This window comes from Abramis brama, assembly GCF_963993115.1.
Source record: "Abramis brama genome assembly, chromosome: 10".
Taxonomy (NCBI): domain Eukaryota; kingdom Metazoa; phylum Chordata; class Actinopteri; order Cypriniformes; family Leuciscidae; genus Abramis; species Abramis brama.
The window spans coordinates 19,022,156-19,034,463 of NC_139972.1; the positions used below are offsets into that span (position 1 = coordinate 19,022,156).

A 12,308-nucleotide genomic window follows, 5' to 3' on the forward strand; every position below is an offset into this window, starting at 1 on the left:
AAGTGAGAAATTAACTATTTGTCTTTGGACTTACAGAATTGGAGGATACCCACCAAAAAGAGAACTGTGGAAAAAGTTAGGTTTAAAAACATTGAGAAAAATTTATTAATGTAGTGCATAAAGCAAACATTTTACATTTGAAAATGTTTTGAAATAAATAATCTTCATATGATTTACATTCTTGAATATAAATCTGTTTATATTCAAAATTCAGTTAAAATACTGAAAGGTGAAAATTTACTCATGCTACACATCTGTCATCGAATACTTTTGAAATAAAACTTTTTATATTAACATGAAATCACACCTCTATATGCAAGTTTCCAGAATTTACAGACTTTACAGTTATATAACAATATAAATCACTTTGCGTAAACCTGATTGAACACAAATACTAGCCTCTATATAATGCTTTATATTACATTTGTACTCAAATATGTGTTGTGACTGGATTAAATAATGACACTAATAATAAATGTGGTTATTGACAAGCAGATTCTGAAAAACATGTTTTCCCCTTTGTCAATATCTTTGCAAAACATAAGACAATCTTCGTAAGTGTGTGCAAAACATTTGAAATGACTTAAAAAAAAAAAAACATTTTACAGAAATTGTTAAATTAATAAGTTAACAAAATTAATGTTTTTACCTCGTTATATTAATTCATACAAAATCATCTTGTGAAGCATCTGGAACCTGTAAAACAATGTTTAAATTTTAAAAATAATCCTAAAATTACAAAATACATGCATGTGTGTGAGCGGGTCTCACCTTGTTTGAACTTAAAGTCGGGCTGGTTTTGAGACCTGAAGTCTGTCTGGTGTTTCTCAGTTTCTCATATCCAATTCCCTCCACGACTAGCAGCCTGAGAGGAGTTCCTCCCTCTTTTATCAGCCTCACTACTTCATCAAAATACTCTTCCTCCACATTCCGTCCATTCACCTCTACCACCACATCCCACTCACACAGCCCAGCTCTCTCTCCTGCACTCCCCGCCATCACCTATAGACAAGAAGGAGAATTACACATAGCAGTTTTTCATAGACTTGGGAAAGCATATTTATTTAAAGCTTTAGTCTGTAATTTTTTCAATGTTAAAGCTAGAATTTAAATTTTTAGGTGAACTATTCCTTTAATAAGCAAAGACAAATATAAGTCAAGTTATTTTCTCTGAAAGTGTAAACATTGTGGTGATATCAAAACTATTCTTTTTATTTGAGCATCCCAACCCTGTCTTAGCCAATGGCATGAGTCTGGGGGCAGGACTATCATCTGCCTGACCAATGGCATATGAGGGGCATGCTCAATGAGACTTGTGTGAAAACATTGTGTCATTTTTGCTATAGAGTGCTGCAGGGATGACATTTTTGTAGGCTAAAACCTGGAAGCGAATTAGCATTTTAGCACTTCCGGTTCAATTGTCCTAAATACAGTGGGTTTTTCGTGGTTAAATGCCTGAAATAAGGTATGTGGTTCAGACAAGCCCAAGATTTAAGTTTGCCACAACATAAAATACATTAGTAATGCCCCTTAAATTTTTCTTATTTTGAAAAAGGCATTTGCTAACAAGTGTCTAATTGGGACTAAAGAACCCAGACAGCAACATAGTGTTGGCCCAGATCCAGGCCACATCTGGTGCATGTGGATTCAGCGCGTACCAGATGTGGGCCGGATCTGGGCCAACAATATGTTGCTGTCTGAGAACTTGTCGATGATATTAAACTTCGTGCATTTAGGCTTCAAAATTCATAAAAGTTGTGTTCTTTTCATTATGTGCTGGTCACAGAGCTTTTTTTCTGCAATAATCCAAAAGTCAAAGGAAAAATCCAATTGGGTTTTGAAAAATCCAACAGGGAGATGCTAACTTCCTGGTTGGCCTACAAAATTACATCATTACTGCTGAGATTTAAATGAAGACATTTAGCAGATCTACCAATAAAATAATAACTAAACTCAGAAACAGTACCTGGCCAATATACGTCCCAGGCTTATTTTGAACACAGCCTAGGTTGAAGCCAAATCCCGAGCCCTCTTTTTGAAGCACACAAAGTCGAGGGTGTGCTGGATTTTGGTGTCCCTCATGATGTAGTGGGGGAGGTTTAGAGAACTGTTCCCTTTTTGGAATCTGGTCTTCATAGAACAGCAATGGAGAAATACCCAGCTGAAGTGGATCAAATAACAGACACCGTCTCAGTGATAGTTCTAAGCACTACTGCAAGAATAATGATTCCTATGCTATGTAGGTCACAGCGACCCCACCAATTCCCTGGGGTCCATGTCTGTTCCACACATTTATGATTCATTTAATTTTAAAAACACCTGTTTCGATGTGTAGCATAAGAATTAAGAGCATGAACTTAGGCTCTTGGTCAGCCCTCAGGGTCAAATGTCTTCAATGGTAAAATATGTTGATTTAGCAGCTGTTCGTTCAGCAAGTGTGTTCTCTGTACGAGCATGTGCATATGCGTGCATTAAGCACCTGTGTGTAATAGTCTCTGCCTGGGATGGAGATGGTGGTTAGGGTGACCTGCTGGCCGCTTTGCCGTATTTTGCTGACGACGCCCTCATGCTCTGCATCCTCCACCTGCTCCCCGTTTACCGCTAGCACAAGCTCTCCATCCTCCATTCCTGCGGTCTCAGCTGGGCAGCAGGGGTCGATCTCTCGTAATACATGAGCTATAGAGTCAATATATCACAAAGTGATGGAAATATACTGTATACTGAAATAAAATGTCTACAGTGTTTCTGGCTAGTATCACATTTGACTACTAAAACAGGGATTTAAAAAAAAATATTTGATGCCATAGAGCCCCAAATATGATGAGGTCATTTGTATTTCAAATAAAGACCCATATATATATATATAGTAATTAAGTATGTATATAAATATTTATTAATTTTATAATATAATTATTTAATATTAATATTATTTAATTAACATTTATTATTTATTGTAATCTTTATATTATATTTGTACATTTAATATTTATGTTTAATAATACATATTAATGCTTATAAAAATGTATAGTAATTATTTATTATTATTACAGATAATTTTAATGCTTCGACTTAAACTTATTTCAGTTAGTTGCCAAGACAATATTTTTAATTGAATTTCATTTTGTTTTCCATAAAATGTTTAGATTTTATTTAAATTTTAACTTAATTTCAGTTAACAAGAACTTTTAATGGTTTTAGTTTTAGGTAATAATAACTCAGTGATTATGAATAAATCAGTAATTTCTTACCAATACGTCCAGATCGTAACTTCTCTTGCCTTAAGAGGAACCCGTATCCCTGTGGTCCTTGAGTCAGGTGTAGTGTTTTTGGTCTGTAGGGTAGATTATGAGTTTTGGCGAAAGCGGGAATTATGGGTAATCTCAAGCGATTATAACTCTCTTCACTCCTGCTGTCAATTACCAAGACAGTCACATGGTCCTCACATTTCTTCACCTGATGGAACAAAGTGGAAACTAGAAGCTCTGTGGTCCCTAAAACTGAACATTATGGAGATTACGTAATGAAGATATCACATATGACTACACTTACCATTTTTGACAGCGCTGCATATGTGAGTGCTGAAATCATGACTCCGTTGATCCAGATCAGCCTGTCTCCATTCTGGACTCCTGCTCTCTCAGCTGAACCATCACCCACTGGACTGAGACGATAACGGCCTCGCTTACCTACTCACATATTGAATGAACCAGAACTGTCCACAATGATCCATGTATGCATACACCATGCTGAAACATTCCATGAAGATGTGCATCAACTACTTTTTTACCATCTCATCTAGAGAATAAGTTCCTCATTTAGTATACTTTGACATCTACACTATCTATCTATCTATCTATCTGTCTGTCCATCCGTCCATCCATCCATCCATCCATCAGGCTGATGGATCCTTAAAGCAACTAGCTGACAATCACATTGTTAACTACATGGCACAAGTTGATTGGTTCTTGTCTGCAGCCAATTAGTTTGTTGCTCAACATTTAAATAGTTGGTCAGTGTTTGCTGTAGCAGTTTTCAGCAAGCTTCTTCTTTTTTTTTGGTGTTGCCATGGTATTTTTGTCACCAAATTTAGCGACATTCTCATTGTATGTTTTGCGACAAGGAGCTATTTTGGCTATATTTAAATAAAATTAGCAATGTTTTGGAGATTTTTTATTTTATTTTGGGCAATTTAACTCTGGCACTGGTTGGCCACACCCTGCCGTGATCTCACGTTAGTGGTCAATGTCATGAGCCTGCGCACTGACACAGCAGTATGGGGAAAAAGGTTATCAGAGGGTCTGTCTAGCAACTAATGATGAATATAGTGAACTGTGGACTGTCTGACTGGAATGCCGGTGATAGCCAAGTCCTGATAGTGATTTTTAATTTGGATAATCTATTAATATAATGTTTATCAGAGCTTGGCAGAAAAAATATTATATTGTAAGACAATATTAGTCAGGTTTCTGTCACTTCTGTCTAGTTTATATCTTGGTTTGGTGACAGAGACACTCCCAGTTTGTCATGTGTTTGTGTTATAATCCTGTTTGTTGTGAGCACATGGCTTGTCATGTGTTTTTCCTTGTGCCATGTGCTCTCCTGTTCATTGTCTAGCCCTTCCCATCTTGTTATCTGATTAGTGATTCATTTGCCCCACCTCCCTCCTTACCCTCTTTTGTTTGCTTCCCTATTTATTCTCCCTGTGTTTGCAATCGTGCTGGTTCGTCACTCTATGTATCCACGTGTTTTTGGGTTCCCTGTCAAAGTTGAGATGCCTGTCTTGGTTTTTCCCCTCTGGGTAATTTTGTTTGTATTTTTGTTTTATTTTACCAATAATTAAAGGTAATTGAAGACATTAATTAAAGATCCTTCATTTCCTGCACTTGAATCCTCACCTCACCTTTATTCCATCCGTGACAATATTAGACAGATCATATATATATATATATATATATATATATATAGATATAGATATATATAGATATATATATATATATAGATATATATATATATATATATAGATATATATATATAGATATATATATAGATATAGATAGATAGATATATATATATAGATAGATATATAGATAGATAGATATATAGATAGATAGATAGATATATAGATAGATATATATAGATATATAGATAGATATATATATATATATATATATAGATATATATATATATATATATATAGATATATATATATATAGATATATATAGATATATATAGATATATATATATATAGATATATATATAGATAGATATATAGATATATATAGATAGATATATAGATATATATAGATAGATATATAGATATATATAGATAGATATATAGATATATATAGATAGATATATATATATATATATATATATATATATATATATATATGAAGACTTCAGATGCAAAAGCCTCTAAGTGCCATCTGAAATTTTCTTCTAGGATGATCATTTTTATCAAGCTCGTATATTTAAGTTCAGTAATTTCACTTAAATGACAATTAATAGGTAATTTTCATTGCCATTTAAGTGAAATTACTGAACTTAAATATATGAGCTTGATAAAAATTATCATTTTAGAAGAAAATTTCAGGTAGCACTTAGAGGCTTTTGCATCTGAACTCTTCATATATACATATACACATATATACATGTACATGTATATATGTACGTGTATATGTGTGTATATATATATATATACATACATATATACGCTCACCTAAAGGATTATTAGGAACACCATACTAATACTGTGTTTGACCCCCTTTCGCCTTCAGAACTGCCTTAAAGGAGAACTCGGTAACTCTAGCGAACTCTAGTCACTTCTTCGCTGATTTTCCCTTTTGTTGTCGCATGTTTTCCCCACGAGCTCCCCCTACAGCTGTGGGGGGGCGTATATTTCACAACACGGTCGTAAAAAACTCACTTGCGGCGGCCTCCTCCCCCTCTCTACCGCTGCTCATGTGCGTTTGTTTTGATCGGAGCAAGCCAACTGTATGGTGTGGAGCTATGTCTACCGAGGTGGGTAATCTGGTAATACATCATACATGCGTGGGTGTTTATGTCGAATTGCCGTAAAGCAATTTGTGTTTCGCGCTCGTTCTCGTTCTAGTTCTCGCTTCTCACGAGACTTCCAATTTCTATCTTGCCGGGACGGTAGTGCCCAAGTTGCAAGGTTGGTTTTCCGCCTGGGAACGCTGGGGGGAGTGGGGAAAGTCACCAATATCACCAGAACAGGTTGTTTAACCATACAAATGATTTCTAGACAGTTTTATTAAGTTAAAAAAGTTACCAAGTTCTCCTTTAATTCTACGTGGCATTGATTCAACAAGGTGCTGAAAGCATTCTTTAGAAATGTTGGCCCATATTGATAGGATAGCATCTTGCAGTTGATGGAGATTTGTGGGATGCACATCCAGGGCACGAAGCTCCCGTTCCACCACATCCCAAAGATGCTCTATTGGGTTGAGATCTGGTGACTGTGGGGGCCATTTTAGTACAGTGAACTCATTGTCATGTTCAAGAAACCAATTTGAAATGATTCAAGCTTTGTGACATGGTGCATTATCCTGCTGGAAGTAGCCATCAGAGGATGGGTACATGGTGGTCATAAAGGGATGGACATGGTCAGAAACAATGCTCAGGTAGGCCGTGGCATTTAAACGATGCCCAATTGGCACTAAGGGGCTAAGTGTGCCAAGAAAACATCCCCCACACCATTACACCACCACCACCAGCCTGCACAGTGGTAACAAGGCATGATGGATCCATGTTCTCATTCTGTTTACGCCAAATTCTGACTCTACCATCTGAATGTCTCAACAGAAATCGAGACTCATCAGACCAGGCAACATTTTTCCAGTCTTCAACTGTCCAATTTTGGTGAGCTTGTGCAAATTGTAGCCTCTTTTTCCTATTTGTAGTGGAGATGAGTGGTACCCGGTGGGGTCTTCTGCTGTTGTAGCCCATCCGCCTCAAGGTTGTGCATGTTGTGGCTTCACAAATGCTTTGCTGCATACCTCGGTTGTAATAAGTGGTTATTTCAGTCAAAGTTGCTCTTCTATCAGCTTGAATCAGTCGGCCCATTCTCCTCTGCCCTCTAGCATCAACAAGGCATTTTCGCCCACAGGACTGCCGCATACTGGATGTTTTTCCCTTTTCACACCATTCTTTGTAAACCCTAGAAATGGTTGTGCGTGAAAATCCCAGTAACTGAGCATATTGTGAAATACTCAGACCGGCCCGTCTGGCACCAACAACCATGCCACGCTCAAAATTGCTTAAATCACCTTTCTTTCCCATTCTGACATTCAGTTTGGAGTTCAGGAGATTGTCTTGACCAGGACCACACCCCTAAATGCATTGAAGCAACTGCCATGTGATTGGTTGATTAGATTTTATTGCATTAATGAGAAATTGAACAGGTGTTCCTAATAATCCTTTAGGTGAGTGTACATATATATATATATATATATACTAGTCTGTCATAATTTATGGCATTTAAAAAAAATGCACACTTCTGAAGGAGTTCTTTAGAAACAATTAATCAAATGGAAAATAAAAATAATATAAAATAAAATGTGTTCAAGTTTGCATATTTGATCTATTTTTGAGTTGTCATGAATGGGTGTCCCCATTCATTTTTTTTTATTTTTTATATACACATGCTTTTTGTGAAAAATGGAGAATTTTGAGGGTGGTCCTAGAGATTTTCAAAGTGAGGGGTTTGGTAAAACTGCTCTGAAACCCTCCACCTTCCACAGCTCAACTTGTATAGATCGGCTACGTATAATTTCATATATGCTATTTATTCAGCAGCAGTATGTCTTACATGCCACGTTTGCGTGTCTGTGTGTGTATTGGCAGTAGCAAGTCTCTGTGGCAGATCTATTCCGCCAATACCATATATTAACATTGTCATATCCATTACCATGCTAAACTCTTGTCATGATAGAAAAGTTTTTATTGCTTTTTATGTTTTTTAGATAGATTCTGGGCCCTCTTTTTTGAAAAGTCTTGATAAACTAAAACTTGTTATGTGAATAAAATTGGACAAATCTTAAACTAGTCATCTTAAATTAATAAATGAAAAAACGTCATCAATCTAAGCTTCAAACACATGTTTAGTGCAGTAGCAAAAGGAGCAGTACCTTCAATGGGAATGATGCTGAGGCCTAAGCCGCTGCCAGGCTCTTTAGTGATGTAACATAACCGTGGGCGAGAACAGCCCTCTACGGGATGGTAAGATCTAGCGAGCAACATGAGGTCTCTTCCCTCCGAAACTGCAAACTCATAATCCTGAGCACTCAGCACTAACAGATATAGTTTCAGCCCAGATGCCTGCACCTTCAGCACCACCTGAAAACAAGACACAAGGTTCACACTTTATTTTGAAATGTCATTGTTACAGTGTAATTATATATTTAAGTACTGAATAATATTAATTAACAACATGTACTTATACAGCCCTAGGGTTAGGGTAGTATTAGGATTTGGTTGAGGTTTGCATGTAATTATGCATAATTTACTGTTATTATGGTAATTAAAGTACAAGTAACAATGTAACAAGGACACTATAAATTAAAGTGTTACCGACACAAGTTCCAGACAAGACTGAGTATACACAGTATACAGTAGGAAACACTTTACAGTAAGGTCTCATTAAAGCATTAAGTAATATTAACTAACAAAAAGCAATCCATTTGTTACAATATTTGTTAATCTTTGTTATCTGTTTATTGTTAGTTCATGTTAGGTCCATTAAATAATATTAAAATAAAGCTTTAAGGTTAGTTAAATACAACATTAGTTAAATACATTAGTTAAAATGAACTAACAATGAACAATACTTCTACAGCATTTATTAATCTTAGCTAATGTGAATCTCAACATTTACTAAAATATTTTTAAGATCAAATCTGTTAATATGTCAATGCACTGTGTACTAACATGAATGTGAACTATTTGACTTAATATTAACAAAGGTTAATACATGTGCAACGTGTATATTCTGTTATGTTCAGAGAGTCTTGTCTGCTTTGTTTCTGTTTCCTGCCTCCCTTCCTCATTAGTCTCCTTGATTAGTCATTTTGTTCAGCTGTTTCCTAATTAGTTCCCTTTGTTTGTTCCATGTATTTAAGCCCTGAGTTCTAATAAATTATATTCATACATTTTGTTATATATTTTTTAATTATATTATTATATTAATTATATTATATTATATTGTTATATTTACTTAATTATATTTAATTAAGTTCTATAATAAATTAGTAAATGTTAAAATGAATAACAATGCTATTAATAAATAGCATTTTATTAATAAAATGCTTTGTAAGTATTTTTCATTGTTAGTTCATGTTAAGAAATGTAGGCTAGTTAACTCATTTTAATCAAATTGAACCTTATTGTAAAGTGTTACTATGTTCAATAAAAAAAATTATATAATTGTTAGTTCATGTTAAGTAATGTAGGCTAGTTAACTAATCTTAAACAAATTGAACCTGATTGTAAAGTGTTATTGGTATGTTCAATAAAAAAATATTATATAACTGTTAATTTTGAAGGATGAATATTGTTATGAAACATTGGAAGTCTATTGCACCTTTATGAACATAGCGTTGTTGCTTTTTCACTAACACTCTGGAATACTTGATTCTCATTGGTTAATCATGTAATATTTCCATAATATTTGTCGTCGGCCATGGCATTGTGTTGTAATTTTGTAGTTATTGTATAGGGACAAAAATGATTTGTGTTCCAAATCACACATTTGCAACAAACATGATGGTGAGTAAATAAGGACAGAATTTTCAAGTGAACTCTCTTGAAAAAGTGATGTTGCGCATCTACTTGCCAATATCATTTGTATTCCAGTGTCTGTGTGTTTAATTCACAGAATACAAAGGTCTCATGTTTGCATAAGGAAGTGCTCTCACAGTTGAGTGCTCCTTGTCATCCACAAAGTCCTCATTGACCTCCAAAACACGGTCCCCCTTCCTCAGCCCAGCCTGCTCTGCACTGCTCCAAAGCTCCACCTGCCGCACCACATGTCCCCTACAGCCAGTGTCCTTGCTCAGGTAGAAGCCAAAGCCCTGACCCTCCTCCCGCTTCAGAACACACAGCCGCGGATGCACATCGGGCTCTGGGGACATTTAATCCAGCATGTCATATCTCTTTTTCTTTAAGCCAGTTAATGATCTATCAGTTGCTGATTGGATAAAAATTATTAAGGAAGTAGCCTAACCTTTGTCATCCGAGATCACTAAAGCAGGGTTGTCAATCCCTTCTTTCGGGTTGAAAGTGAACTTCCTGTGGAAAACATTTGCACTGTGCTGTAGATATTTTTTATGTAAACAAACCAAAAATAAAAAAATGTCGTGACTGCAGGGTAAACCAGAGTCATTAAGAATGTCTCAATGCTTATTGTTGTCAGTTAGCATGTAGGAAAGGATGCAAAATTAGGGTGCTTACTTTGGTAAATCTGAGGCATCCGCTGGATCTGTAATAGTAAACAATTCAAATATATTAATTAATAAAAATAAACCATGCCTAGAAAAAAGGTATAAAAACTGTCACGGGGTGGTAGGCTACCTTTAAGGTACTAATATGCGCTCTTTAGGGGTAAATAAGTTGCAAAGGTGACAGATTTTATACCTTTTTTTCTGTGTACTCAAAATATCATGATGTGTTAACTTTTGAAGACAAGTGAAAGACAGTTTAATATTAACCGTTGTCCAGTGGCGTGTGACTGGCAACCAGAAACTTGCTTTTTTGCAGAAGACAAACTATGTTCGTGAAATTCTTCAATGGAAGACATTAAGCCTTTCTAAAAATGTTCTGAATAAACATGTAGGACACAGTATATTATTTTACTAATTTCCATAGATTCAAAACCACTATACAGTTCCTTAACAGAGCTTTGTTTTTTTTTACAATATTTGCCTGCGAGATGCACTGCAAGGACCGAGCTGTTTTACATTAAAATAAAACTCAGGTTTGCCTTCACAGAAATATGATTTAAAATCACAGTCAATCTGTGCAAAATGCTGACAAGACTTGAGATCAGAGTTCAACAGGAAAATCTTTAGCTGACCGGATTCAGGGCTCATTTTTGTCTGTACTTTCATTTTAAAAACTTAAAAAAAGAAAAATTATTTGAACAGAGGTTGTGAAGAAATCAGCTTATTTATATAATTGTAACTCTTTGACTGTTTAAAAACGTTTTGAAAATCTTTAAAAAATAATGTTCCAAATTCTCAGATGAATGTAGTTTTAATAGTGTGCATCAAAAGAAATAAATGTATATATGTATATATGTATGTATATATATATATATATATATATATATATATATATATATATATAACTATGACACTGCTAATATAATATAATACCTATCCATCTATCATTATTACTACATTCGCTTTTTCTCTAAGACCTTTATTATACAGTAAAGGTTGTCGATCTCCACTGGTTTATAAAAATAAACCCTATTAAAAGTTATTTTCTAACATTTACATTACAGGCTGCGCAATCACTGCAATGGAATATATTGTTGTATATACATACATATATATATGGTATATTACCTGTGGTGACTCTCATGATCCTGCTGAGCTCTGGGCTTCGTAAAGGGTGCAAGGTACACATTTAAATGAAGCATTACAATGCTTTTGTCAGTATGGCTCCTCCTTGTTCCACCAGGAGATTAATATTTAATCTCAGGTTTATGAGACAACTGCCATCATCAAATGAAGGAAGTATTACATAAACAACTGTAATTAAGACCACTGACTACAAACTCCCCAAATAAGCTTGATTGTTTTTGAGATGGTATGAGCAGCCTCTTTTTATTGAAAGTCAAAGCAATACAGTATGACAGTCTTACATCAGCACTTTCAGTTTTATTTTGATTTTATTGCACAGCAAATTTCGGTCATAATTTGTTAGTGCAAACATTTTTTCAACCATAGATTATGTTAATATTGCAGAATCATCTAAAGGCTTGTCTTTGTTAACCTTACTTGGTTAAACCTTGTCTAGAGCACCATTTGACACTCAAATATTGTGTAAAGATTTTACACAGAAAGGTTTGAGAACTGTGAACGCACATAATTCATATGAAAACAAGGGACCCTAAATTCTCCCTGAACACAAATGCAAAGGAAATGGCTTTAAATGGCAACATTTGACATCATGCAACAAGGTTTTTTCAAGTAGTAATCTGAAAAATTCTGGAATACCATATATTGATCTTTCCCTCAAACAATCAAATAACACACATTTGTCACAGTGTTTTCTCAAAATG

The 12,308-nt window shown here is 35.0% G+C and overlaps 2 protein-coding genes across 2 annotated transcripts in view; one reads left to right on the top strand and one right to left on the bottom strand.

Moving 5' to 3' along the window:
- phykpl (5-phosphohydroxy-L-lysine phospho-lyase) overlaps positions 1-508 on the top strand; it is a 4,907-nt gene extending 4,399 nt beyond the window's left edge. The window contains exon 13 of the mRNA XM_084125542.1: positions 37-508. Within this exon, the coding sequence (XP_083981668.1) occupies positions 37-80 (44 nt within the window). The 3' untranslated portion in view covers positions 81-508. The remainder of the gene's footprint in view (positions 1-36) is intronic.
- Positions 489-10,152, bottom strand: nherf4a (NHERF family PDZ scaffold protein 4a; the record flags this gene model as incomplete). Its single annotated transcript, XM_084125600.1, has 8 exons — positions 489-696; positions 772-1,002; positions 1,967-2,161; positions 2,480-2,676; positions 3,249-3,453; positions 3,550-3,686; positions 8,152-8,359; positions 9,937-10,152. 8 exons carry the CDS (start codon positions 10,150-10,152, stop codon positions 664-666), a joined length of 1,422 nt encoding a protein of 473 aa, XP_083981726.1. The 3' UTR covers positions 489-663.
- Between the last annotated feature and the right edge of the window lie 2,156 nt (positions 10,153-12,308).